At 57.8% G+C, this 27,857-nt stretch overlaps 2 protein-coding genes and 1 non-coding gene across 4 annotated transcripts; 1 reads left to right on the forward strand and 2 right to left on the reverse strand.

Annotated features, from left to right (window-relative positions):
- Window positions 1-1,200: 1,200 nt before the first annotated feature.
- On the forward strand, window positions 1,201-16,651 carry Stx1a (syntaxin 1A). Of its 2 annotated transcripts, XM_076839994.2 has the most exons (10): window positions 1,201-1,251; window positions 8,524-8,601; window positions 8,857-8,956; window positions 11,208-11,282; window positions 11,641-11,714; window positions 11,801-11,909; window positions 12,026-12,099; window positions 12,739-12,876; window positions 14,989-15,099; window positions 15,312-16,651. In XM_076839994.2, the coding sequence occupies exons 1-10, from the start codon at window positions 1,222-1,224 to the stop codon at window positions 15,387-15,389; spliced, it is 867 nt and encodes a 288-aa protein (XP_076696109.1). In that variant the 5' UTR covers window positions 1,201-1,221; the 3' UTR covers window positions 15,390-16,651. The 2 variants fall into 2 exon arrangements, with proteins under 2 accessions (XP_076696109.1, XP_076696108.1); XM_076839993.2 differs by lacking the exon at window positions 15,312-16,651 and having other exon boundaries at window positions 14,909-15,099.
- A 1,031-nt stretch (window positions 16,652-17,682) lies between these two features.
- On the reverse strand, window positions 17,683-27,846 carry Bud23 (BUD23 rRNA methyltransferase and ribosome maturation factor). The gene is made up of 12 exons (XM_076839838.1): window positions 27,744-27,846; window positions 27,608-27,645; window positions 26,062-26,157; window positions 25,888-25,970; window positions 25,693-25,789; window positions 23,500-23,596; window positions 22,322-22,372; window positions 21,574-21,659; window positions 21,396-21,441; window positions 21,038-21,096; window positions 18,058-18,147; window positions 17,683-17,944 (listed from the first exon to the last, which is right to left on the reverse strand). The coding sequence occupies exons 1-12, from the start codon at window positions 27,789-27,791 to the stop codon at window positions 17,890-17,892; spliced, it is 846 nt and encodes a 281-aa protein (XP_076695953.1). The 5' UTR covers window positions 27,792-27,846; the 3' UTR covers window positions 17,683-17,889.
- Window positions 18,549-18,677, reverse strand: LOC143385533 (small Cajal body-specific RNA 20). The gene has a single exon (XR_013089487.1).
- Window positions 27,847-27,857: the final 11 nt, after the last annotated feature.

A 27,857-nucleotide genomic window follows, 5' to 3' on the forward strand; every position in this document is an offset into this window, starting at 1 on the left:
ACCGCCTCTGCAGGGCATTCAAGGTTGAAACCTGGACAACTAGAAGCAGCGAGACTGTCTTCAGTGCCAGGTTACATCCCTGGGCCAGATTTTCCAAGGAAGAAGGGAAGGCTGGAGTGTGTCCCCAGCCTGTCTCTCAGCCAGCTAACCTGTGCCGGAAGTCTGGGATAGGTGCCAGGCCCAGACACACTGGGCAGCAGGAGCTGGACAGGCTCCAGAGTAATGCCTTGGCAGCCCTGGGTAAGGCAAAGGGGAGTGCTTGGCTTGAGGTTAAGAGGGTCTGAGCCACTACACAGAAGAGACAGCTGGGGCTCGAGGGGATGCTGGTGTGAGTGTATGTGTGTGTGCGTGCACGTGTACTCCTGCAACAGATGCTGGCAGGGACTTAAAGGTTACATCTGTTCCTGACTAGTCCCCCACTTCCAGTCCTCCGCAGGTACTACTAAGATCTTCCCATTGATCCAGCAGGAACCTGGGCCCCAGTCTAAGCTGCTCCAGCTTCCAGATAGGAAGTAGGACCTCAGGCCTCAGGCTCAGGGTTGGGGAAGTGGGAAAAGGGGAAGGAGGGACCTGTAACTTAAATCTCCCTTTCCCAGAGATCAAGGGCTTCCTACATTCTGCTAGGTGTGGAAACTAAAGAAAAAAGGGCGGTCACCCAGCATGGGACAGATTAAACTGAGAAGTTCTGGGGAAAGAGGGGCCCAGAGCCTGTGTCTGGAGGAGATGATGGGAGAAGTGGAAGAGCAGGGGCTCAGAGGCTGGAACTCTCGGTGCGGGGGGGGGGGGGGGGGACTTTGAATAAAGGAAGGAAGGGGCGCAGGGGGTCCCTAGTTAATAAAGTCAAGGAGGGAGTTCCAATCTCTAGCCAAACGGGGCGAAGTGACAAGCTCTGGAGTGAGGATCCAGGGTCCAGACCGAGGACGCCGAGTGGCCGACTGGAAAGGGGGCTGGGGCTGGGGCAGGGGAGGAACAAGGGCTATGGGACTCCATCCCCTGAAGGGATCCTGCCTGGGGAGGGTAGGACACCGCAGGCTGCGGGCTGGGGGCGGGCTGGGGGCGGGGCCAGGTCGGGCGCGGACGACGCTGGGCGGGGCCGACTGGGCTGGGCCGGGGTCCCGGGAGCCGGGGCGGGGCCGGACAGGCGCTGCGCAGCCGCGGGGCGGCCGCCGCGCATGCGGGGCTCACTCGGCTGCAGCCGGCGCCGCTGCCACTCCCGGGAGCATGAAGGACCGAACCCAGGAGCTCCGCACGGTGAGTCCGGCCCCGCGCGCGGCCGCTGTCCGCCGGCGCCGGCGCGCCGCGCTCTCCTGCCTGCCTCGCACGGCCCTGGGGCACAGCCCGGGCGCCCCCCAGGAGGGAGCCTGCGGGTAGGGACCCCGACCCCCTCCGGGTCCCGCCCCTCGGACCCACTTGGGGTCATGGGCTCGCGCCAGCTCGGCCGCGTTGGCCGATGGACGGGAGGCCAGGGCCTAGGGTCCTGGACAAACTTTCCGGCGCCCCTGGTTTGGGGGGCCGGGGGGTTGTCGTGGGGTTTTGGTGGTGGGACGGAAGCCTGACCTCTCCTCGTCAGCGGAGCAGGTCTTGCCTCTGTAGCTCCACTGCCCCTCGCGCCGAGCCTTCGTCTCCGTGTAAGCACACGGCAGGACCGGCAGGACCGCAGTGGGAACCGGCCCGGGGCGGCCCCCCGCGCGGAGCCCTGCCGTGGAGTCCTGCCGTGGAGTCCTGCCGTGGAGCCCGGCCCCGGGTGCAGGTGGCCTCCTCGGCGGGAGCCGCGCAGCCCAGCACCTGTGGCTCCCGCCCAGCACCTGTGGCTCCCCGTCCGTCAGGTCGCGGTCGGATCCTCTGCCCACCCTGGATTGGGGAGGGTGTCACACCTGTTCCCCGCCCACCTTCAGGCTTCCTGGGAGCTCAGCCTGGCATTTCCAGCCCTTTCCCCGGGTCCCCTGGTCTGCCTGAGACCTCCGTCTGTTTTTCCACCTGTGTCTGGAGGCCCCTGGGGTGTGGTTCCAGGGGCGGGGTTTCGGGGGGGCAGTGGGAGGATGCACAGAGGTTCTGACTCCGAGCCCACCGACCCCCAGCCCAGACAGAGATCTCCTGCCACCTGCTCCTTGTCAACGGGGCTCCCCTTTCCCTGGTCTCTGCAATTAGGGATGGCAGGGAGGGCTGTGGGGGCCAGTGGAGGAAATGAAGCCTGCCTGTGGGAGGGGCCAGTCAGGCTCAGTACCAGGTTGTCTCATCTGATCCCCTGATTGACCCCACCCATTGATCTGTGGGTGCCACCCCACTTCAGTGGCTCCCCCAAATCCTCCGTCTGTGCCCCACTTAGAGCCAGAGCCCTAGGTCCCCTCATATGCAAAGTTTGAAGTGTCCTTGAGCTTTTGACCCCTTGGCTTGTGCTCTGCCCAGAGACTAACTGCCTCTGTGCCTGGGGTGCCCCTGTTGTGCCCCCGCTGTACCAGTCTTGTCTCCTGGGCAGACAGAGCTACGGGTTTTCTCCCGCCTCCATGTCCCTGGCTGCAGCATGCCATACTACCTGCCTTATTCCTCCTGGCTGAGTGCCCCACCAGCCCCTCTGTGAACCCCAGGAGGTCTCAGAGGAAGAAGATGCCCCCTCCTGTCGTCTGAGGTCTCTAAACGCTTCCCCACAGCCCTTGCGGTTGCTCTCAAGTTTCCTATGCAGTGTTGAGTCGGAAGCGTGTCAGCCCAGGACGAACAGCTGTGAGCTGTATTTGTCCATGTCAGGGTGCCTGGTGGGTCCCTCGAGGGACTGCATGGGAGCTGAGTGGTCAGGGGCACAGAGTCCCATACACCTGATGGCGGCCCCTGGTTCATCGGCCGTCATCCCCTCTGCTGAAGGGAAGACTGAGGCACAGGAAAACTGGTAGATGGAGGGAGGGGTGGTAGAAAGGGGCCTTGCTGGTTCCTGGCCGGGACTGGGGAGCCCCAAGAGAGCTTGGATTGAACTTGAATCCAGATCTTTGCCCTGCTCCCAGATGAGCCTGAGTGGTCCCTCAGACAGTGGGACTTGACTTGGCTTTGAATTGTCTGAGGCGCTCTCTCCAGGCACCCCAGCCCCACCCCAGGCACTCAGAGCCCATGAAGGCTGACCTCATTGTCACCAGCCCAGCTGTGGAGGGTTTCTAGCAGCTCCAGGGCAGCTGGCAGGAGCCCTCTCTGGCTGGGGTGACTAGTCAGTCCTTCCTAGAAGTCCCTTTCTCTCTCCAGGCCTGGGGCGTCCACCTGTGAAATGGAAATAGGAAAACCTAGATCCCAGCTTCTCAGAGCGAGAGGCGTGGTCCCTGGTCCCCTGACTTCAGCTGCATATTTGGGGGAATCTTTGAACCTCTAGGAATGAAGAGGCCAGTGGTGGCCAGGCTGGACAGAGGCAGCACCTAGGACAGCAGCTGTCATGGCCCCAGCCTCCTGCCTCCCTCCTCCTCCTCCTCCCTCCTCTCCCCCACCCAACGCCACCACATTTGGAAGGAAGGCGACGGGAGCTTATTTATAAAAGTCACACTTGGAGAAGGAGCTGGCGAGCTTCCTCAGCTCTGCAGGCCAGGCCCAGCCCTCCAGCCTTCCCCAGCCCCCACCCTCCTGGGCAGATCCTCCCTGCTCTGTAGGCCATAGTGAGGGGACCATGGGGACAGGGTGGGGGCCTCAACTCTGCAGCAGGCCCTCGGAGACTAGAGGGTTAGCCCCTGGGGTGCAGGTGACCTCAGAGGGGAGACGGGTGACAGAGCCGGGCAGACTTTGGGGGTAGGGTTCCCCAGGCAACCACACCCTGGCATGTAGCTGCCCCCACCCCCCCGACTTAGAGGCCTTTTTGACTTTCCCCCAGGGGACTCCCCAGAGCGCCCACACACCTTCCTGCATACACTGGGCCACGCGGGTCATGTGGGAGCTGCCATAGGGGGCAAAGAGTGACCACAGAGGGCGGGTTGGGCCACCTCGACCCTGGGAGAGCCCAGAAAGGGAAGCTGGACTTAGGAGGAGAGGGGTGATCCAAAAGGAGGGGCCAGCTGAGGAAAGCCAAGGGTTCAGATTGTCCAAGCAAGAGACACGGGCTGGTGGCCCTACACAGGGCCTCCCAGGACCCCCTGAGGTCTGTAGCAGGCCGGGCTCCTTGGGGCAGCCAGGAACCCTCTGCCGCCTCAGCCTCAGCTGCTCAGCTCGCTTCCCAATCTGTACAATGGAGCCAGTACTCCCTGCCCACAGAGGAGGCAGGAACAGGAGCCAGGCAGAGTCTCCCTCCAGCCCTCCCATCAGCTCCTTTGAGGACCTCAGAATAAACAGGGACTTTGGGCACATCCCCCCACCCAGGGTGCAGACCGAGGGGGCCCTGCAGGTCTGTCCAGTCTAGCCTCCTGTTTTAAGCACCACAGAAGTGAGGTTCAGAAAGGGCCCGGGGTTTATCCAAGGTCACACAGCAGAGCCCAGCCCCTTTCCAGGGCCGGAAGTGCCTCCCTGAGCTCTCTGGGGCCCTGTGAAGGGGCATCTGCCCGCCTGGGGACCTGGCATGGGAGGCACAGGGAGCACCCAGACCACAGACCCAGTGGTGGGGAGGAGAGAGGCCGGACCACAGAGGGAGCCTGCTTTCCTGGAGACCCAGAGTGGCCTCTCGCACATCCTGATTGGTCTCTGGGCCTTGCTGCACTAGTGGTATTGACTTTGATTAGTCATTAAAAAGAGGAAGGGAAAAAAATAGCCCCGGAGGCAGACAGCAGCGGGCGCTGGGCTGAGCAGTGACGAATCAACCTGCTGGTTGGCCAGGCGCCATCGCCGGGACGGCTGGAGGCCATGGCCAAGGAATCAGACACAGGTCAGGAAGCTGTCCTGGAATCCTGCAGCCTCTGCCAGGAAGACCACCGGGGCTGCCCGCATCAGCCAGGGCAAGCCTGGGGCCTTCTGCCCACCGTGGCTCCCGAGGGGGTCTTCTGATGGCCTCTGTGGTGGGGGCAGCCCTGGCTTCCAGCTTAGGCTGGGGAGATGAGGCTGGAGCTGGGCTGCTTGGCCAGAGGAGGAGAGCCAGCAGCATTGCCCTGGGCACGGGGTCACCAGCCCCACCCCACAGCCCCCATTCAGCCCTCTGGGTGGAACCTGGGGAGAAGGGGATTCTATTGCTGGACCACAGAAAAGGAGGGGTGGCAGGGAAAGAAAGAAAGAAAACCCGGCCAGACAAATGGGAGGTTGGTGGCTGTGAGGAGGGAGAACGGGGTGCCCCCAGATTTCTGGCTTGGGGGCCTGGGGCAGAGCGGGTTCTGAGCTAGGGGCTTAAGGAGGGGGCTCTGGAGAAAGGTGGAGTCGAGCGCTGGCCAGGTGACTGGCAAGATGCCGACGTGGTACTTGGGCACATCTGTCCAGCCCACTTGGGCCCTTGAGCCTGCAGCTGCCCTACAACTCCAGCTGTCACCTCTACATCAGGGCTTCCCAGGGCCTCAGATCCAGTCCAGCCCCCTGTCCAGACTTTCTGCTGCCACTCAGGGGGCTGCAGATTCCCAAGGGAGCTGGAGACCCAATCCCCCAAACAATGCCTGGCTGCCCACTTCACGAGCCTGTACGGCGCCCACCCTGGCCAAGGCACCAGGACGAGCAGGCTCGCCACATCACCCCATTCTGTCTTGGTCAAGCATGTGGGAGAGTTGGGAAGTGACAGAGGCAGGTAGGGCTCTGATATCCAACACACAGGGGCTTGCATTTAATTCTCCGCCCAGTGAGCTGAGCAAAGGTATGAGTTATGTGAGGGTGTCTCTAGGAAGATGCCACAAGCTCTGGCCTGGATGTAGTTGAGGTTGCAAAGAGCATCGGTCAAGATGTAGTTGAGGTTGCAAAGAGCATCGGTCTCTGTTTATGACAGAGAGCATAAACAAAGACACAAAGCAGGAAAGAAGTCCTTCACTTGAGCCCCAAATCCAACCCACACACTAGTGGCAAAAGGCTTAGGGTTTTCCTTGTTGGGAAGCACTACACGATCACCTGTATCATCTCTGGCTACATTAATAAAGGTAGACCATCTAGAAAGAGGAAGGAGGCAGGACAGTGTGGCACATGCCTGTGATTCCAGCTACTTGGGAGGCTAACGCAGGAGAATCACAAGTTCAAGTCCAGCCTGGTCCACTTAGTGAGAACTGGTCTATAAATAAAATGTCCTTGGAATTCTACCTTGGGCCAAACCACAGGAAAGGGAAGCAATATCTAACAGTGGAGTCTGCCTAAGATGTGCAGAGATGCCCCGAAAAGCTAGTGAGCTCTCTGTCACAGGAGGCATGCTAGCTGAGGCCTCAAGTTGAGGCCACGGGACTTCTCAGGTCCTTTGGGGCCTGAGAGTCTGCAGCTCTGGTTCATGTAGGGCTGTGGATCGTGTGTGGGAGACCAGAGGAGCGAGGTCCTGATTGGGAGGGACTCCTCCCATTCCGAGCCAGAGAAATGCGCGGACCCAGGGTGGCGGAGGAGTGGGAGGTCCTGAGGGGAAGGTGCCCGCCATGTCCTTGGAGCATCCCCTCAAGGGGCCACAGCTGGTTTGACGGCAGCTGTGAGGTCAGGCCCTAAATCCTGATGGGCTTGGAGGCCACCCTGAATGCCATCTCTAAGGTGGACCTGGGCCCCTTCCAGCTCTGCCCTCTCAGTCAGGGCCTGGAGGAGGCCATGCACCTCCGCTGCCAGCTCTGACTTAGGAACTTCCTCCTCCAGCCTTCGGCCCTCCAGGGAGGCCTGGAGGGCAGGTTGGCGCTCACTGGTTGCTGGAGAGGATGGGGCCTGTTTGACCCATGGGCAGGTCGAGGTCCAGAGAGGCGCCAGCCCAGATCCCAGGGGCTTGGCAGGGCTGGCACTGCCTGTCACCTCTGGACATTCTTCTTGCTGGAAAAGGAGCTGGAACCCTCTCCTTCCACCCCTTCCCATCCTCATCCTTCTCGGCACCAGAAGAGCAGAGGGGGCCGGATTCTCCAGTGGCAGGAACCCTGGGGACCACTTCCCATCCTGCTTGGCCACCCAGGATAGAGTGGGGTTCCTGGGGCTGCCCTGGGCCTCAGTTTCCCTAGAAAATGCTCTCTGAAGATTCCTGGGCCTGGCTTGGTCCACAAGTATGAAAATGGCGCCCGATTCTCTGTGTCTTTGGGTGGGCCTGGGGGAGGGGCAGCCACCTGGCAGCAGCCGCACACATTGTGGGGAGAGGGAGCGGGGGTTTATTTTAGCAGCTGGGGGAGGAGGTGTGATCTTTGATGGGAGGAGGCCCTGGAGCTGCCTCCAGATAGCTCCCAGCCTCCTGTCCTCTCTTGGTGGGTCCCCACGTGGCAGGGTCTTGGTGGGGCCCCTGAACATCTCCAACGTCCACCCTCCACAGTCCCCTCCTTGCAGCCAGCCATCAGTGTCCCCATTTCATAGAGGTGCAAACAGACAGAAGGATGACCCTCAGTGGGCAGTGTCTGTCCTGGGCCCAGCCCAATGGTTCTGTCAGATTTCCTCGTCCCTTGACCCCCACCTGATGAGAGAGCCAGGCAGTGCCTGCCCCCCGAAGGGCCCTGAGCCCCAGTCTGAGAGGCAGTGCCCCCTGCCCCGGGCAGCTACCCTGCCTCTCCCTGCTTCAACTGTGGAGAGGGACCTTGGGCAGCAGAGTGGGCTGACCCCGGCTGACTCCAGGTGTCGGGTGGACAGTCATGACTGCGGCCAGCACAGCAGAGATGGGATTTCCCCTCTCATGACCAGTGGCTATTGTGCAGGTGCTCTTGGGGCAGTGGGGTGGGGCCACACCTGTGACCATGGCCTAGATGTGACCTGCTCCTCCTGCCTGCTGGCCCTGCTCTGTGTTGGAAGGAAGGAGCATCTGGGTCCAACATGGAGGCTGACAAGGAGTGAGAGCCCTATGAAACCTGAGCTGGCCAGGCTGACACCCAACAGAGCGCCTCACCAACGGCATCGCTCAGGCCTGGCTGGGTGCTGTGGAGGTGGCGTCCACCTTGCGAGGCAGGGTTCAGTGACGCCCAGGCCTCAGAGGAGCAGCAGGCTCCCCAGCAGGGGCCAACCAGGAAGGGACCTTGGGAACGCTGGGCTTAACTAAGACCACAGGGCTGGAGAGAGGAGGACCTGCTGGCAGGCAGTCTGTCCCAGCCAGCCTGGGGACCTAGAGGGGCCAGCCAGAGGCCCAGCCAACTTGTGAGCTCGCTTCAATTTTGGGGCCACTGAGGCGGGGGACTGCACCTTGAGGTTGGGCTGCCCGCCCCATGGCAGGGCCTCTGAGCCACTGGGAGGGAGTCCCTAGTCTGGAAGTGGAGACCTGGTCCCTTTACCAACTTGACGGCCAAGGCCACTCTCTTAGGCTGCATGCTCAGGGATACTCCAGTTCTCACTGTGGCTGAGAGACGAGGGCACAGGCAGGACTGTCCCTGTCCCTGCCCAGAGGCCCCCCTGAGGGAGGTGGATGGTTGGCACTGCTACATCCTCACAGATGCCCTGCAGCTTGGGGTCCCAGGTCCAGTGGGACTTGGGGATCTTACATGGGTCCACTCATTTATGCATAACCCTGTGCAGGCCAAGGACAGCGACGACGATGATGATGTCACAGTCACTGTGGACCGAGACCGCTTCATGGATGAGTTCTTCGAGCAGGTGGGAGCCAGCCCACCCTGCGTCTCCCTGGGCCCTGCCAAGACTTGGGTGGCCACTCTCCCCTCTGAGCGGGCCCAGCAGCCCGAGTACACCTGTGAATGACCTCACTGGCGGGCAGAGGTGTTGAAGTTCAGAGCGGAGCTGAGCTCACGCCTACCCCCCCACCACCTTCCCGCCCAGCCCAGCTTTGAGCAGGCCCTGGGCCCATGCCATCCTTCCTGGGCTTTTTTCTGACCCCCTGGCCTTGATCTCCAGGTGGAGGAGATCCGGGGCTTCATCGACAAGATCGCAGAGAATGTGGAGGAGGTGAAGCGGAAGCACAGTGCCATCCTGGCCTCACCCAACCCTGACGAGAGTGAGTGGGGGCCTGGGGACGGGCCAGGACTGGTGGGGGTACAGACCCTGGCATCCTGCACTGCAGGCGGCTGACGAAGCAGCGGTTGTGTCCTGGGGTCAAGGGGCCAGTGCCCACGGCCACCAGTTGGATCTGGGACTCCTAGGAAGTCTTGGGTTGTGGGAGGGGCACCCTCCCGTGGCCTGGGGGGGTCATGTGATCAGCACCAACCTCCCTGAGTACCCTGGTTTTTTCCTAAGGCCACAGGTCTGGGCACTGCCCTGCCCAGGATTCTGAGAGGGAGGGAGCATTCTCTGATCAATAGGAGGCCGCCCTGCTGGCCCCGCCCCTGGCCGCCTCCCTGGGGAGCAGATGGCTGCTGTGGGAGGGCATGCCGGCCAGGCAGGCAGAGCTTCCGGCAAAAGCTGGCAGCCCTGGCACCTGGCCACTTGGTACCCAGGAGCTGGGCATTCTCACAGGTCCAGGAAGTCACCTCTTCCTCTGCACAAGGAGCCTGTGTACTCCGGGATTCCACCCTGTCCCCTGATGGTTCCCCTGCCCCCGGCCCTCTCATTCCTGTTGAGATACTGATTAATACACCAGTGTGCGCCAGGCTGCCATGAGCAGACCCGCCCAGGATTGTCTCCCTGGAGGGGCATTCACCCCCCCCCCAAGCTGGCAGAGATTGGCCCCCTGTGGCTGGACCCAGACCCTAATGCCTCTGGGCACTCTGCTCCTTGCAGCCCGCTTACCTCCTCCCCTTCTGGCTGGAAGGTGCCAGCTCATGAGGCCAATGAGGAAGCACAGGAGAGGGACCTCCGGGGCAGGGGACATGCCAGTGCATCTATCATGCTTTACCCCCTCCCCAGGGATGTATCCAGGACAGATAGGTCATGATGTGTCTCTCTGCCCATCTGTACCTGAGTCACTGCATGACCCTGTGTGATTGCTCCTGCCGAGGGTCAGGTGGTGACTGTGAGTGAGAACAGAGCACCCTCAGCTGCCCCAGGGGGTGGCAGGGCAGTGCAGCCTCTCAGCAGCCACCCTCAGGCCCCCGTGCCACTGTCTGTACTTCTCCCACTGTGTGCCAGGGTGGGGACCGTGCCTGTGAACTGAGCAGTCGAGACCTGGCTGAGACCCAGGCACGCAGCAAGGGGAGGGGGCTCCTCATGGGGTGCCAGGGCTGAGCGGAGTTGGGCAGGGGGTGGGGGGCTTTCCTGGGCCAAGGCTGGCATTGCTGCCTCTGGGGGCCGCCATCCGGCTGGGCTATTTTGGGTCTGAGCAAAAGAGGCTGAGACGTCAGAGCAGCTGGTAACCAAGTTTCCCTCTGTTTGCACGGAGGAGGCGCCACCCCCGCTCTACGGAGACCCTGCTCCACCCCACTCAAGTTCCCCTTGGGAGATGACCCCTGCCTAGGCCCTTCCTGACACCACGTTGAGACCCATCTCCGGTCCCACCTTCTGGGGAGTCCTAGGGGTTGCCTGGGGCTTGGGCATGCCAGGAGCACCCCAGCGGAGGTGGCCAACCCCTCAGGGAGGGCCGAGCTGTGCACTCCCAGGGCCTCTGCCAGCCTAGGAGGGTGGTCCTGGTTAGAACAAGAGCCAGAGCACCATGTTGCTGCCCTCCTCCTCCTTCTTCAGCTCATGGCCCCAGCCACCTGTCACCTCCAGGCCAGCTGTGTCCAGGGAACCTGCCTCTGAACCTCTTCCTCAGCTCCCCCCACAGGCCAGGTGCCTCCTCCCCCAGCTGCTGCACGGTGCTTGGCACCTGGGGGTGGGGCAGCTTTGTGAGGAGACCCCGATCTGTCCTATCAGGCACCTGTGGCTGAGACTCCAGGGGATGCAGGTTGGGGGAGGCTCCTCCCAGCCTGGCCTGTGTCAGCCCACTGGCTGGCCACGTGCCCTTTTGAGCCACCAGGTACGGCGAGGTGAGCCTGCACCCCCACCTCCGACTCATGCAGGCGTCGAGTAAATGCTCCCCGGTGCCAACTCCAGCCTTGCCAGCTGCTCCACAATTATTTCTGCCTTAAATTTAGACCCATCTGTTATCTCCAGGGGGTGAGGGAGCCAGTGAAGGAGGAAGGAGGCGCCTCCGAAGGCAGTGCAAGGGGTGTGGGCTGCAGCTGCCGGGCCTGGCCTGGGATTGGGGGTGCAGGCAGAGCCTTGGCCCAGGGGAGGGGAGGCCCCCTCCAGGCCCACAGTGAGGGAGATAGACCCCAAATATAGGCAGGGATGACCCAGGTATCCACACCCCACCCCTTGTGCCTCCCCAGAGACCAAGGAGGAGCTGGAGGAGCTCATGTCCGACATCAAGAAGACGGCAAACAAAGTTCGTTCCAAGTTGAAGAGTGAGTCTACTGATCACCCCCCACCAGGAGGGGGGCGCTGGGTCTTGGCTCCCTATTCACTCACAGCACCTGGCGCATCCCACTCTGGACATGGCCCTGGCCTTCCTGGCAGAAAGCGAGCAGCAGGGGCAGAGGGTGGTCGGAGCCACCAGACCCAGCACCCAGTAGATGCAGATATTGGAGTGTGCCCAAGGCCTCACAGGTGGCCCCCTTCTACTTCCCGTATCACCATTCAGGTCACTCATAGACCACTCCACCCCACCTCTGCTGGCTATGGGACGCCAGATCCTGGGCGGGCTGGGGACGGTGGTGAGTGGGACAGGTTGTGGCCCAGCAGCCCTGTGTCCCCCACCCCCAGGCATCGAGCAGAGCATCGAGCAGGAGGAGGGCCTAAACCGCTCCTCCGCAGACCTGAGGATCCGGAAGACACAGGTGTGCCTGGACTCCAGGGTGGGCGGACACCTGAGGCCCCAGGTCGAGGTGGGCCTGACACCTGTTCTCCTGTCTCGGATTCCCAGCACTCCACACTGTCCCGAAAGTTTGTGGAGGTCATGTCCGAGTACAACGCCACGCAGTCTGACTACCGTGAGCGCTGCAAGGGCCGCATCCAGAGGCAGCTGGAGATCAGTGAGTGGTGGGGCCAGGCCTCGAGGGACGGGGCAGGGCCTGGAGGGACGGGGACGGGCCCGGGCTGCCAGTGAACACCCTGGAGAGGGCCTGGCTCAGAGTGACCCCACCTGCAGCCGGCAGGACCACGACCAGTGAGGAATTGGAGGACATGCTGGAGAGTGGGAACCCCGCCATCTTTGCCTCTGGGGTGAGTGTGACCCCACCTCTCCTACCAACACTAGCCCCGTCCTCACCCCAGCTGTGTGCTCAAAGCACTGGGCCTGGTCTGTTTGGACACAGACACACTAGGGCAGGTGTTAGAAGAGGGAAGGGGCCAGGCTGAGGTCACATAAATGTAGGGAGAGTGGCCGCGAGACCCATGCCCTTGGTGCCTCATTTGGACCCACTTCCTTGCTGTCCCTGATCATTGCCTGGACTTTTCCCATCGTCCTCAGGACCGGCTTGCTCTCATGGAGGACATTTGGCCATCTCTACTTTCCAGTGAAGCTCTATGCCCTGCCAAGCAGGAGGCACCTCCCAAAGGAGGTGGCACTGGGTGTGAGTTCCAGAAGGGAGGGGCGTGGAGGAAAGGCAGCTTAAGGACTGTCACTCACTATGTGGCAGACACAGGTGGGGAGTGTTATCAGCTCTATTACAGGTGGGAAATTGAGTCACAGAGAAATTAGGTGACAGCTCATATAATGGAGGACAGGAGGAGGCGGGAGGGTCGTGGCTGGAGAGGAAGCCCAGCTTCCAGACCAGCTCTGCCATCCCAGCTGCCTTCCTCTGTGACCTCTGCCCTCCTCGTCCTGGGCCCCAGGCCTCAGCTCACTGCTTCACCCCCTAGATCATCATGGACTCCAGCATCTCGAAGCAGGCTCTGAGCGAGATTGAGACCCGGCACAGCGAGATCATCAAGCTGGAGAACAGCATCCGCGAGCTACATGACATGTTCATGGACATGGCCATGCTGGTTGAGAGCCAGGTGAGTGCCCAGTCCTCGCTGCCGCCTCCCAGTCCCCAGCAGCACACAGGGCTGTACTGACCTTCCCCTTTCTGTCCAACACGCTGCCCTGCTCGGGAGGGAACAAGTCCTCAGGTAACAAGCCACCAGCTGTGGGCAGTGCCTCTAGGGCCCTGTGCACCCCCTCCTCTGCATGGCCTTGCATGACCCCCAGCCCTGCCTGTCTGTTCCTTGGCTGTTTATCAGGGGCCACCATGGACTAGATAGATGCTTTTCTAGGAGCTGGAGGGATAGCAGCGAAGGACCTGCTTCCTGGAGCCAGTGGCTCTTGAGTGAAAGAGCAGCATCAGTAAAGAGCAAGTGAAGTGTTCTGGCACCAGGTGCTCAGGAGCCACTAGGGGGAGGCAGAGTGCAACACTGATGCTCAGATTTGGAAGTGCCTGGGGCCACCTGGAAGGCTTGTTGCAGGGCAGAGGCCTGGACATGCGTTCTCACAAGCCCATCAGCAATGCAATTCAGTGCTTCTGGTCTGAGGGCCACATGTGGGGGCACTATGCTGGGTGACCTGATGGCCTCTAAGCATGCAGTGAGTCAGGGAAGGCCAGAGGAGGGGCATTTGCACTGATGCCAAGAGATGAAAGGAGCCAGCCATGAAGACTTCCCAGGGGAGGAGAGATGAGCTGGCCCAGGCCAGGGGACCAGCACTCCCCAGGTCCCCAGCCAGGCAGGAGCTGGAATTACTTGAGGAACGAGGCAGGGAGACCCTGCTGGATGGAGACGCCTCAGTAGGCTGTGCTGGGATCTGGAGGTACCTCTCGATGGGGGGTGTTTAGTATGAGAGTGACAAGAACTCAGAAGTGGGGAGGCTGCATCCCGGAAAGACAGACCATGGTGACGTGGTCACAAGTGAAGGCCATGGAGTTGGAGGGGGAGTCACAGCTTTTCCCCTTCCCCTGGGTTTTCTGGTGGTGGTTACAGTCGTAGGTAATGGCGAGATTCCTTGTTACACATTCCTACAAGCTGCTGTTACTCCTGGTGTCCCCCTCCCCTCCCTCCTTGCCTGGCTCCTCACCCTTGGAGCTTCATGAGGTCCCCCCTTCCTTTTTCTTTTTCTTCTCCAGCTTCCACATGAGAGAAAACATTCAACCTTTGACCTTCTGAGTTTGGCTGTCTTCACTTATTGTTCTTAAGTTCCATCCGTTTTCCTGCAAATGACATAATTTCATTTTTCTTTATGGCTCAGTAAAATGCCATTGTGTATAAATGCCACATTTTCTTTATCCATCATCCATTGATGGATACCTAGGCTGGTTCCACAGATTGGCTATTACGAATTCTGCTGCTGTAAACACGGTCTGCGTGTGTCACGGTAGTAGGATGACTTTAATTCTTCAGGATACAATACTGAGGAGTGCTGTGCAGAGGCTTTTTGATTTGATGCCATCCCATTTATTAATTCTTGGCATTATTTCCTGAGCTCTAGGGGTCCTATTGAGAGAGTCGTAGCCTGAGCCTGTATGCTGGAGTGCTGACCCTACATTTTCTTCTTGGAGTTGCATAGTTTCTGGCCTGATTCCTAGGAGGACAAACACCTTTGCCTGGAGTCTTGTGTCGAAGTCAGATTGGCCCCTGGAAGGAGCATGAGGCCAGATTCCAGGGCCCTGGGCTAGGAAAGCGGTCTTAAACAAGAACTGGATGGAACCATTGTACCCAAGGAGGATGGAGTGGGGACTCATCAGTAGTCACCTCATGAACTGTGGCCAGGGCAGGGTCAGACTCCAGCCCACACACTCCTGCACCCATCTTCCTCTGCTGGTCATCTGGGTGGGAGGTGTCAGGGTCCTAGCTAGCATTCTCTGCATGGTTAGTCCCCATCCCTTGGCTGAGACTGCTGAGGCTGCATGGCTGATTCCAACCCCAAATGGCTGCTCTGTAGGAAGAGGTGGGAGTTGTCCCAGAAGCCTGTGTGCCCAGCCAGGGTGCCTTGCCTGGGGGTCACAGGTGAGACGTTGCAGCTGGGCCTCCCCAAGTCCCCTTCTCTCTTTCCCTTCAGGGTTTTCTTCTGGTGCCCTGCCCTGAGCCGCCTCCCTGAAGAGGGAGCCCTCTGGAGCCCGGACACCCCTGGCCCTGCAGGGGGAGATGATTGACAGGATCGAGTACAATGTGGAGCACGCAGTGGACTACGTGGAGAGGGCCGTGTCTGACACCAAGAAGGCTGTCAAGTACCAGAGCAAGGCGCGCCGGGTCAGTAGTGAGCACCCACTGGAGCTGGGGTCCATCGAGCACCCTCCCCATTCTGCAGCTACTCCACCCCCACCAAGCTCCAGCCAGAGCCTTCACCACCCATCACTACACACTCCCAGGCTGTCACCCCTTCCCTGAGATCCCCCAGATCCTCTGGTCCTTGGTCCTCGTTCTAGTCCCTCTCCAGCAATGCCTGCCTCTCACTCTTGCAGAAGAAAATCATGATCATCATCTGCTGCGTGATCCTGGGCATCGTCATCGCCTCTACCTTTGGAGGCATCTTCGGATAGAAACTACCCACCTGCCGCTGCACTCTGGACGGGCCATCCCGAGGAGCCCTGGCTGCTGCTGCCTGGCTGGGTCGCCCTCCCACCCCGCCTCCTGGCTCAGACGCCCCCACCCCACCCCATATTGCCCCCCTATCTGCCCTGGGCTTCCCTCTCCTGACTCTGCCCTGAGCCGTGTTGTGTGCATGATTTGTGACAGTGTGTGTCTGTAGAGGAGGCAGAGGGGAGCAGGGCAGGGAAGAACGGGGGGCTAGGGATGGGTCCATGCGGAGAAGACCCAAGTCTTACCCAGCTTGCTCCACCTTGACCAGGCAGGGCTGGGAGCTGGCACATACTGCCCTGGCTTGGGATCTGGGCTGCTTCCGGATCTCCACCTGGCTTCCACCTCACCTGCCCATCTTCTCTATCCTTTGGCCTCTCCAGCTGTTCCCCCAAGCCGAGCCCGCTGAAGGGTGGGGACCAGCTGACCACATGGTGCTGCTTTTTGGGTTAGGGGAGGGTGCCCCTGAGGGATAGCCCAGCACTAAGCCTCTATTAGCTGACCACTGCCAGGAGGCTCAGGGTGCCATGGCTGCTGGCTCACCAAGATTAGGCTCCCTCTCCTACCTGGGGCAAAGCCCAGCAGGTCCTCGGCCTCAGCCTCCCTTTGCACAGCCCTCAGCCCCAGGAGCAATTTCTTTGGGGTAGGCAGGACCCCAGGTGACCCACTGGAAGATGGAACCCCAGAAGAGGCTGGCTGGCTCGTGCCCAGGTGCCGGTGACCCTTGGCGCTGGGAAGGCAGAACAGGCTCCATCAGGCCTTTCCCCATGAAGGCTGCAGCTTGGGTCAGCCACTGTCCCAACAGGCCTCATCAGTTGGGACCTTAAGCCAGCACTGCATGTTGGGGACAATGGTCCCTGCTCTTCCATGCTCCCAGAAGCCAGATGTCACTCAGGCCTGCAGTCTCATCCTGCCCTTGCTGTCCCCCACTGATGTACCACATGGTGTCAGTTGTCCCAGATGCAGTATTCAGCAGCCAGTCATGGAGGGCTCCCTCCCTCCCCTGCCATCTTGGGGCTTCAGGTCAGAGTGTGCCCCCCCCACCCCTGCCTCGTGGACAGGCAGGGAGTGTGCATGCGAGTGCATGCAGCAGGGCGGGGCCGCGCAGAGTGCCCTGCATCCCTCGGCTTTGCTCCCGCCCAGTGACTGTGACCACTGTCCGTGTTGCCTTCTTGAACTGCGGCTTCTCCTCCACCCCTTCACCAAAGGTCTTGGTACAACCAGCTGCCCATTTTGTGGAATTTTTATGTAGAATAAACATTTGTATCTGTACTGCAGGCCTATGCTTGCCATTTCTCACTGACTGCAGTGACATGGCCTTAGAACTTGGGGTGACTGTGGACATTAACAGAAGGGGCTCAGATGCAAAGGACCCAAATCTCCCCCCACCCCCGCCCGGCACACATGCCGACATCTCCATCTGGCCATTCAGTGGGCAACATCCAGCCTTTCCTATGAGGACAGTTCCAAAGTCCCACCCTCACTCCAGGTTAAGTGGCCAATGCCTTGACAGAGGCGAGACCTGGGACAGATATCACTCTAGGGTGGAGCTCCCCAGGCCGTAAGCCTCCCCCCCTCCAGCCACCCGCAAAGGGCTCAGCCCCTGCTCAGTGCCCAGTGCCTGTTCGTACTGCACGTCCAGCTCTAGTCCCTCTGTTCCCTGGCCCAGACCTTGGTTATCAGCCTGACAGACTCACACCATACATCCTGGAACAAGACCTGCCCCCTGACCACTTTGGATTGGACAGGAGACAGCCTCTGAGGCAATCAAGTGCTGGGCTAGGAACATCACCCACCAAAACCAAGGTGGCAGAGGCCTGCAAAGGCCTCAGGCCAGTGGGCACCACTGCCACATACCACCCTGACCACCTTTCCCCACTCTGCAAGTGGGCGCGCAACGTGCAAGTCCCATGTGACAGGAGCCCTTAGTTCAAGGAACCTACTGGTGCTCCTTGCTTCCACCCAGCTGGATCTTTTTTTTAGTTTTTGGCGGACACAACATCTTTGTATGTGGTGCTGAGGATTGAACCCGGGCCGCATGCATGCCAGGGGAGCACGCTACCGCTTGAGCCACATCCCCAGCCCCCCCCCTTTTTTTTTTTTGAGAATTTTAATATTTATTTTTTAGTTTTTGGCGGCCCAGCTGGATCTTGAGACCCAATTCTTGCCTGGAGTCCTGCAGTAGCCCCCAACAGAGGGGTTAGGGAGGCGGGACAGGACTGGACTAGCTGGGGCAGAGGGAGGACAAAATGGGAGTTCACTTCCACGCAAAGTGGTTTATTGCTTTTAGAACAAAACAAGAAATCCTTATAACTTTTTTAGTGAAAATAATTTTAGAACTTTTCTAAAATACTATGTTGTCAACTGCAGAAGTAATCACTTCAAAATAGAAAACTTCCTGGGGACGAGAGCTGAGCTGGCGGCTCCCATGGTGGGTTGGAGCTGTCCAGAGGTGGCCGCCACTCAGAAGCGCGGCTTGCGCTTGCGGCCGGTGTACTGAGTGTCGGGTCGGACTTCCCTGTGGGGGACAGCAGTGTCTCAGGATAAAGAACCCGCAGCCCTCCCAGCAGGTGAGCCCTCAGTGGCCATGGCCACCGCCCACCACGTCACTGCTCCCTGCCCGCTACTCACTTGCCCTGACGTCTGCGGCGCTCCTTCTTCTCCAGCACCCACTCTCGGCTCTTCCTCACCAGGCCTCGCCGCGCCAGCCTGTGGGGAACCCTGAGCCAGAGGCGTGGCCATGAGTGGTGGACTGAGCTCCCCCTTGGCACATGCTGACAGTTTGGGAGTTTTCCCCCAATAAAGGTGGTCTCTCACTGCCCCCTCCTGCAAGTACTCCCTCTTCCATGATGGCACGTCCCCAGGACAGCCCCCTTCCTAGTATAGGTGCTGGGGTCAGAGGTGTGCGACCTTCACTTGGCATCTCTGTGGCAACTGTGCTGGATGCATGTACTTCCTGCCTCTAGGGGCTGCACTACTTTGGGGTCAACTTTGGCCAAGAGCAGGTCAGAGCTGGCAGTGCCAAGGAAAGCCAGAGACCCCTTGCCTAGGGCTGCCACAGGGGGCCCTGGTGGTCCTGTGGAGTTGGGATGCCTGGAAGTGACCAAAGGGCTCCCAGCCGCTCATGTCTGAGGTAGGAAAACAAGACTACCCGGCTCCCGGCAGCCCCGACGAGGACCTCGAAAACTAATCTTGGCCCCCCAGCTCTGACTGAGGAGACGAGAACCCCACAGCACCATGGGAGAGAGGCCACAAGAAGAAGCCTGGGCTGGTCCCCTAAAGCCACATCCCGGCCTGGCAGCAATGCTTCCAGCACAACACAGGCAAAGCTGCCTGCCACTCCCCAAGCACCCACAGGCACAGTCTGTGGAACCATCCTCGACCTTCAGGTACCCTCGAGTACACCAGGGCAGAGGCAATGCTCTCTAGGCAAAGCCAGTGTGGAGGCCCAAGAGCTGCTCAGGGTGTACTAGAAAGGAGCACAGAGAAGGACTAGAACAAGGGACCCAGGGGTGAGGAAAGACAACTGGAAGAGCCCAGAAGACCCAGGAGAGTACTGAGAAGCAAGCGAGGCCAGAGCCAGCAAGTCCCACTGAACCCCAGTCCTGTTGCACAGGTGCGTGCAGGAGCTGAGTCCCAGAAACCATAACGAAGCACTCAGCATGCAGCAGCCACAAGCAGCAGTGGGAAAGGCCTGGGGGACATAAGGGAGCAGGTGGCTGGGGTGTGACCCATAGGCCAAGAGAAAAGGGGGCGTGGCCTCAGGAGTTTGGAGGGTCAGTTAGGATGAGGAAGCACGGGACCAAACAGGAGAAGCAGAAGCAGCAGAGGCACAGCCTCACTAGACAAAGCCTTCAACTTGTTCCTAATCCACCTATTTGAAATTGTCCTCAATGTGATGAGACAGTAGTGACAGTAAGTTAGAAGGCTGCAGCCGCCCCTCTGTCCACATTGAGCCACGGAGCAGGAGCCTGCAGAGCAAGGGAGCCACGAAGCACACACTTGCTGTGCTCCACACGCGGTGACAGGGCAGGGTCATCCCCTTTTAAATAGCTGGGGAATGGTGCCCAGTCCCCCAGCTCACCCAAGTTTACAGCAAGGACATGTGGTCAGCAGACTCAGGTATGAGGACCAAGTGGCATAGGGGTCAACACAACTGTACCCTCCTCTGCCAAGCAGACAACCTGCCCCCCAGCCAAGAGGAACAACCACAGGGACCCTCAGGGGTCAGAAGGAGTGGTCTGGTGGCTGCAGGAACACTCAGTTTTCACCTTGAGACTGGTTTCATCCAGCAGAACCAGGGAACTGCTTCCCTCTCAGCCACCACATAATCCACTACGCATTCAAGAATCCCGAGCACCTTCTATTAACAAGAAGCTACTATTGATCCAACGGATCTGACACCAGCCCTATCAAGATTTCATTTTAGTTGGGGGTACAAATAATAACCTCGCAAACAAAACACATGACCCAGAGCAGGGACAGGTGGAGAATGAAGGCGACAGGAAGGCCACCACAGACAGTGGGCAGGGAATTGACAGGAGATGATGAACCTTTGAGAAGAGGCCCAGTGTCGCTGCTGGGCAAAAAACAAGTTGAAATTTGTTTTCAAGTTTCAACGGACGGACGGAGAGGGAACCTCAGCAGCGACAGTCTAGGCCAAATTTGGGGCACATATTGAGGGAGGGATGTCAAGACTCGTGGGTGGGCTGACTGGATGTCACATGTGAGGAAGGACAGGAATGACTGAGAAGGCGGGGAACTTGGGAGTCTGACGGGCAGGTGGTGAGTCCAGGCAAGGGGACTGAGGAACCGGGAAACCTGCAGCGGACTGAGGCTAAGGCTGTGACGTGGGCTCTGAAATCCTGGCTACCATCTAAAGCGGCAGAGATGAGAGCAGTGGACGAGGCTGCCCAGCACACCACCCAGGAGAACCTACAGCACACTGAGCAGGAACAGCCAGCGGGGCTGTAGGGAAGCAGGACGGGGTGAACAGCCAAGAACATGTCCAGAAGGGAGTGGCCCCTGTGTCAGACTCCGCTGAGCACGCAGCTGAGATGAGGACAGCAGAGGGCAGGACTGAGAGGAGGCGGATCTGGCAAGATGGGGTCAGTGGGGAAGCTGAGGGCCTGCTAGGTCGGCAGAAGAGGAAGCAGGTGGAGGTGAGCAGGCGCTCTGCTTCCCAGGAAGCAGACAGACAGGGTGACAGCGGGCAGCTGATCCAGGTTGAGGGAGGATCTTTTCTGAAACAGGATAAATTGTGTGCAGATGCAAATGACCCAGGAGAGTGGAGATGAGGATGCAGGAGAGGGAAGGGGAGCCGGGAGGGAGCCACACAGGGATGGGGCCCAGGTGCGTGGAGGGGGCAGCCTGCCACGAAGGGCAAGGGCATGTGCGGGCTGACTAAGGGAGTGAGCTGCCCAGACATCCAGAAGTGTCCCACCCTCCAGCTCCAGCAGAAGCAGGCACAGTTCAAGAACGATGTCCAGTTCCAGTCCCACCATGGCATCCCCACTGCATCTGAGGCTGAGGCTTGGGATGAAAGCAGAGAAACACCACAAACCTGGTGGCGACAGGCCCTGCCCCTAACCGGACTCCGCAACTGCTTTACCTCTTATTAGTGAACATGGACTCAGTGGCCTCCTCTTCCTCCTGATTTTCGCTCAACCCCTGTAGGAAACAAAGTGCTTTTAGACCACCCTGCAGATCCACAACCCTGTTGCCCAATCCAGACCCTGAGCCCAAGCCCCTGCAATAGGCACAAGGTCTGTTCCAGAAAGAGCCAACACCCTTTGGGACCTGCGGGGCAGGTAGTCTCTGCCTCCAGGTTGCAGAAAGAAACATTCCTGGCTCTGAGCTCTGGGGCTTGGGCCACCTTGACCTCTGTTGTTCTCTCGGAATGCTCTTCAGGCTAAGCTCCACAGCTGGAAATGCCGGAGATACAGGCCTAGAAACCCAGGGTCCCTCACCTTTGGCAGGAAGGTTGAAGGCCCAGAAAACAGACAGAGGTAGAACCTGAAACGAGAATGTAAGGGAGGCCCTGACTCAGAGCCCTGCGGGAAGTGGCGAGTCCCACTGGCCCTGGGACCCACCCCCGCACCACCCTGGTTCACCGGCTGGCCTAGGCAGCCCACCAGCCCTGCTCACTTCTTTGCCTTGGCACTGTTGGGGTAGTCCACCACCACACCACCCGTGAAGCCGGCCTTCGTGGCCTGGGTTGTGATCAGCTCCAACTGAGGAGAAAAGGGCGGGAAGCTGGGCAGGGGAGGCTGAAGGAGAAGGCACATCCCTCCCCTCAAGCAGCCAGGCTGCTGCCCAAACATGGAAGGCCTTTCTCCATAAGACACCTTCAGTTAGTCCCACAACCCTCAGAGGCAAAAAGAGGCCTGCTCCTCCCTTGGGGGATTAGAGAAGGGAGATCCCCTGGGGTTCCCTCTCCAGCCCAGAAACCCATCTCTTCATTCTAACCTCAGCAAATGAATGGCCACCAGCTGGGAGCCACTCACTCATGTGTTAGTAAAGGGGACTCATCCTGTCTGAGTGGATATGAATTCATCATTTTTACCCACAAGGCCCAGAGCAGACACCTGCTCACTCCTTGCTCTCCCACCATTTATCTGGTTGAGGAAATCCCACTACCTATAATACCACCTTGTCTGTCAGTAGAAGACAAGACACCTAACTGGTATCATGGAAACCACCCCTCTTAGGATAACCAGTCACCATCAGGGGCTGCAGGGCCCACTCTTGGGTGCTCAGTCCCTGTTCCCACTGTCAGCCTGTGAGGTTCCTTGTCTGTGGTCTCCCAGCTGCCAGAGGGCAGCCGAGGGAGCACCAGGGCAGCTCCCTGTTCTGCACTCGCCACCAACTGCCACCCCCAGCAGCCAGAGCTCACCTGCTCAGAGTTCTCAGGGTACAGCTGCAGGACAGCACGGGCACCACGGGCCTGGGGGCAACAGAAATGTCACTGCCTCACAAATGCCCTCAGGATCAGGACCAGGTGGCCTTCCTTCACTAAATACTCATGAGCTCCCAGCGTGTGCAGGATGCTGATCTTGGGGTCAGAGACATCTTCATGAACAAAAGACACTCCCAAATGGTCGAATCCCACTTTTTGGTGGTGGAGGCAACCAACTGACAGCAGTGGTAAGTGCAAAAAGGAACACTCAGTAGGCTGGAAGGGGTGGGCTCCTGGGCTCCCTTTGGTTTAAGGCAGGCCTCGCTCTGAGGGCCCTGGGCGGAGTACTGATGTGGGGACAGCTGCCACTGGAATGAGTGAGGAAGGGGGAGCACCAAGGCCCCTGCAGCTCCAAGATGCACCCAAGGTGCGAGTGGGAGAAACTCAGAACCCTCAAGACCAGCAACCAGCCACCTCCAGGGACCACTTGCCTGGGAAAGTGGGGTGAGGAGGGAGGACTAGGGTGGTAAACACACCCAGGTCTTTCAAACTGTGAAAGAGTTCCTTTAGGATTTAGAATTTCAAAACCCATGACTGAATCTTAGGGAAAAAATGAAATCAACACCATTCCAGTTACAGAGACAAAATAAAGCTAACAAATGCTCTTAATGATAAAAAATCAACCTGCTCCCATCTCAGGCCGACATCAGTTGGGCGGGGGGGAGCAGAGAGGGAGAGATGTGGGAAGGGCACACTTTCTGGAGTGCCCTCTGTGCTGGCCATGCCATTCTGTCCTTACTCTGCTCAGCCCACGTCCCCAACTTCTGATTAAAATGTAGCAGAAAGCCCCAACTTCGTAGGATGCTCTTAAAAGCCCTCTAGCAACTGACCCTGTGTAATATCATCTCCCAGAAACCCAAGGAACTGTGATCGACAGAGGCTTCCCTATTCCAAGTTCATACCTGGGTCTCATACTGACTCCAGTGTCTTTGGGGATTGATTAATGTCAGCCCACTGCACCTGGACTTCTGTTTTGGCTAAGGGCCTAGATAGCGGCAACCACAGTAAGGTCCTGCCACCCCTCCCATCATGGGACCCCTCAACTCCACAACCCAACCTGCAGGGGTGGGTAGGAAGGACAGCCAGCCTGGAAAAGGAGGAGACCTCATACTCACCAAAACAGAATACAAAGAGGAAAAAAAGTGGTATAGGCGCTTGGCAGGAATGTCAGACTTCTTGTTGGCATTACAGAGCCACTGAACAGCAGAGATGCTGGAAGGAAAGGGATCAATCGGGAGAGGGACCAACTCTTGGCCTCCCCGACTCTAGGCTTCTTCAGGCCTCTGGCACCTTCCACCATGGCCTCCTGCCCAGAACACCTTTCTTGGAAAGTGCTGGCCCATTCCTGGGCACTCTTACAAACTGAATCAAGCTAGCTAGCTGTAGGTAAGAGCAGCGCTCACCTCCTGAGTCAGGCCCCCCACTCCCTTCCCAGTCAAGGAAGGGCACCCAACTGGTCCAGCTGCCCCTTTATGCTAAGGTGCTTCCTTCTGTGACTGCCCAGGGTCTTTGCAGTCCTGATCTAAGCCTTCAGCAGTTCCCATGTCCCCCTCCCAGCTTGCCCCAACCTCAGCACCCAGGAGCATTTCAAATGCTTCTCAACCTCCCCTCACTCTGCTTCCATTTCAAACAGCGTTCCTCAAACAGATTGATTGCATTGCTCCCTACCCCCATCACCTACTAAATAAAGCCCCGATGTCATGGGATGCTCCTAAAAGCCCCCTGGGAACTGACCCTGTGCAATATCAACTCTCATGAAACCCTGCGTTCACCCTGTGCTCCCTGGCTCCCTCCCACCCACTGATGCCCTCTCTTGCAGGCCCTTCACTACCTGAATCCCACCTGGCTCCTCTCCTTCAAGGCCTTCTGCTCTTCTTCACAACTCTGGCAGGCCCCACAACTCCCCAGCGCACACCCCACAAGTGGCTTTGTGTTCAGCGGCCTGGCTGTCTACGGCCCTTGTAAAGCATAGACAATCTTAAAAGCAGCAACTGTGTTTTATTTCTACGTATTCCACAGTACTCTGTACAATGTCTTATGTATACAAAATGTTTTTTAAAAAATACACCATAACATCTCTTTTCTTAAAAACAAAAATAAGCCAGGCATGGTGGCACACACCTATAATCCCAGCAACTCAGGTGGCTGAGACAGGAGGATTGCAAGTTTGAGACCAGCCTCAGAAACTTAGCAAGACTCTGTCTCAGAATAAAAAATAAAAAAGGACTGGGGATGTAGCTCAGAGGTAAAGCACCCCTGGGTTCAATCCCTGGTACCAAAACAAACAAAAATAATAATAATAAAAAAATGAAGTTGGTGCAGCCATCCACACCTGTAATCCCAGTAACTTGGGAGGCTCAAGCAGGAAGACTGCAAGTTAGAGGTCAGCTCTGGCAACTTAGCAAGACCCTAAAAAGAGCTAGGGTTGTGGCTCAATGGTAGAGCATTCTGGATTCAACTCCAGTACCAAGAGTGGGGGGAGCTGGGGGTGCAGCTCAACAGTAGACTCTACACTTAGGATGCATGAGCCCCCCCCCCCCCTCCACACACACGACCACTCGCTCCTGATATACATACTATATTACTGGCCTTTGGTTTCTCACAGCTTAGAACAACTCACCTAATCATTACTGAAAAAACAACTGCTACCCTTGAAATGTACCCTGACCTAAGTCTTACTCCTACATGTAAGAAAATCTTCAAATTCAAATATTGATTCCTCACACTTATCCTACCCCCAACCTAGGATTGCCAAAGGAGGTATCCCCAACTGAAGGACTGTAACTTCTCGCTTCTCCCAGCTTCCACTCCGAGCAACAGGGCACTGCTCCAAACACTGAACAGAACTCAGCTAGTAAGACAAAGAAAAACTTCATATTTCCAAGTCATTTCAGTGTTCTAAGATCTTTTACCAAACTAAAAACATGCCCCAAACTTGACCCAACAACCAAGAAAGAGCTCCAAAGCCAATGAAGACATTAGAGTATCCCAGGCACTCTCCACTAGTTGTTTGAAAAGAAGAAAACAAGACGTCTTCCAAGGCCCATGACATGGCTTCTAGAGGCTCAAAGCCCCTTGACCTCAGCATATACAAGCACAAAGAGAATCCATACTGAGGGGTCTGAACCTGGCAATGCAAGCTGATCACAGTAGACAGTTTTGAAATTAAACACACATTTTTGGGCATTCTGCAATAAATCTGAACATCCCAGGAGATGTATACTTTCAAATATCCTGTGTGACTCTGCTATAGCCAAGTTTAGGAGCACTGGCCTACAAAATTAAGAACAGGAAATGAAGACCCTCACCTGATACAACCATCAAAGGAGCCTGGTTTGAAGGGGATGCCCTGGCCCATATCCCCCAAAAGCAGGTCTCCTTCAGTGTCTCGGTCCAAGGCTGCATCTACATGGGAGAAAAGGACATAAGAGAAGCAGACAAGGAGTACAGCTGTGCCCTACTCATGAGGGTGGCCACCCTGGTGTGAGACGGGGCATACTCACCCAGCATGGCAGGGCTGATGTCAATGCCCACCCAATAGTGCCCTTCATCTGAGAGATAATCTCCACTCAGCCCGGAACCACATCTGGAAGACACAATGGGACAGGGAGAGCCTCAGAACTACGGAGTAGCAAAAATGCTGCCCAGGCAACCTGAACCAGGCCCCAGGATCTCACCCAATGTCCAACAGGTAGCAGGGCTGACCCTCGGGCAGATTAAGGAGCTCCAGTGCTCGCCCAGCCATCTTGGTCTGGACATCAATCATCCGTGAGCTGGGAAAGTAGAGTACAGTGAGTGATAAAGGAGTGCTGGGCTTACACCTCACCAGAACAAAAAACCCAGAAGAAGAAAGGAACCATCAGCCAGAGGTACTCCTTCTTGACCCTGCTCCTTGTAATTATAACTTAAATCTATTTAAGAGTGGTCCTAAAAGTTCATGGAATACAGCAACATGCTATTTTATTGTGACATAAATTATATATACCAGCTGCTAAGCTGACGTGAAGGGAGCAAATCCTTTAGATAATAACCAACTAGTGACTAGCTACAGCTCCATCAGGCTTCAATGTTCTATTACTTATAAACTTATAAGTGTATTCTTCCAAAGAGAAAGTGACTCTCATATATAAGAATAAAAAGTGCACAACAAGAACCTAAAGCAGGGTCAGGTATGGAGGCACGCTTCTGTGATCCAAGCAACTCAGAACACTGAGACAGGATTAAAAGTTTGAGGCCAGACTCAACAATTTGGTGAGACCTTAAGCGACTTAGTGAGAGCCTGTCTCAAAATAAAAAATAAAAAGGGTCGAGGATGTAGCTTAGTGATAAAGCCCCAGTACTAAAAATAAAAGAACAAACAAAAATCTATAGTAGGGGTTGGGGATACCCATCGGTGGTAAAGTACATGGCTAGCATGCATCAGGATGCCCTGGGTTCAATCCCTATTACTGCATAATAAATAAACAAAACAAAAAAACAAATAGGGCAATAGATGGCTTCAGGCTGCCACAATTAACAGGTCTATAGTATATCCAACCTTCTCAAAATAATGGGGAAGAAAAAAAGAATCACACTCCAGTTTTCAAAATGCCTAAACATGGAGCTCTGCAGATGGAAGTCTATGTGTGATTCGTAAAGACAAGTGGACAAGAGGTTTTTGCTGACCCTCTCTGTCTTGAACTCCAATTTGAACGGGGAAGGAGAACCCGGGTATCCTGTAGAATTTTCGACAGCGTCGTATACTGGAAAGGGCAGTTTCGGAAGTCCCTGCTGAAGCTTCTACTTGCCAAATGACTCTGCACCTGTCCCAGTAGCTACCCTCCAGGGATCTCAGATACCTGTGCCAACCGCCAGCCGTCGTGCAAACGTAATGCGACAACGTACCTCGATCATGCGAACCTACCTATTATTTCCTCTCCACCCACAGAACCGACCCCCCGACTACGCCCTCCGCCCCCTTCGCCAGGCGCTGGAACAGCGGTCGCCCTGCGCTCGGAACGCCACCGGGTAAAGCAGGCACGACCGCAGCTGGGCGCCGCGGTTACCGAGGACCCACCGGGATCACGACTTAACGCTGCCTTGACCGAGGCAGAGAAGTGGCCTCGCCCAGCTCCCTGCTCTCCCCCGCCCCCACATTCTGCGTGTTTTCCAAGTAATGCCGACACTCGGAGCAGCTGCCGGGCCCCGGCCCCCCGACGCCGCGGGATTCCAGGCTCCTCTCACTTGCGAACGTATTTCCGGGCTTCATTCTGGTCATAAAACTGCGGGGAAGAAGAAGAGAAAGGCAAGTAGAAGAAAGAATTCAGATGCCGCAGCCCTAGAAGAGGAGAAAGCGATATCCGCGGTCCAAGCGCCTCACCAGCTCCGGGGGTCCGCTATGCTCGGGTCTCCGACCCCGAGACGCCATCCTCTCGCCTCCTCAGCACGCCGGCGTTCCCGGAGCCCGGCTTTTATGTCATCAGCCCCGCGACTG

The sequence above is a fragment of the Callospermophilus lateralis genome, chromosome 19, assembly GCF_048772815.1.
Source record: "Callospermophilus lateralis isolate mCalLat2 chromosome 19, mCalLat2.hap1, whole genome shotgun sequence".
In the NCBI taxonomy this organism is placed as follows: domain Eukaryota; kingdom Metazoa; phylum Chordata; class Mammalia; order Rodentia; family Sciuridae; genus Callospermophilus; species Callospermophilus lateralis.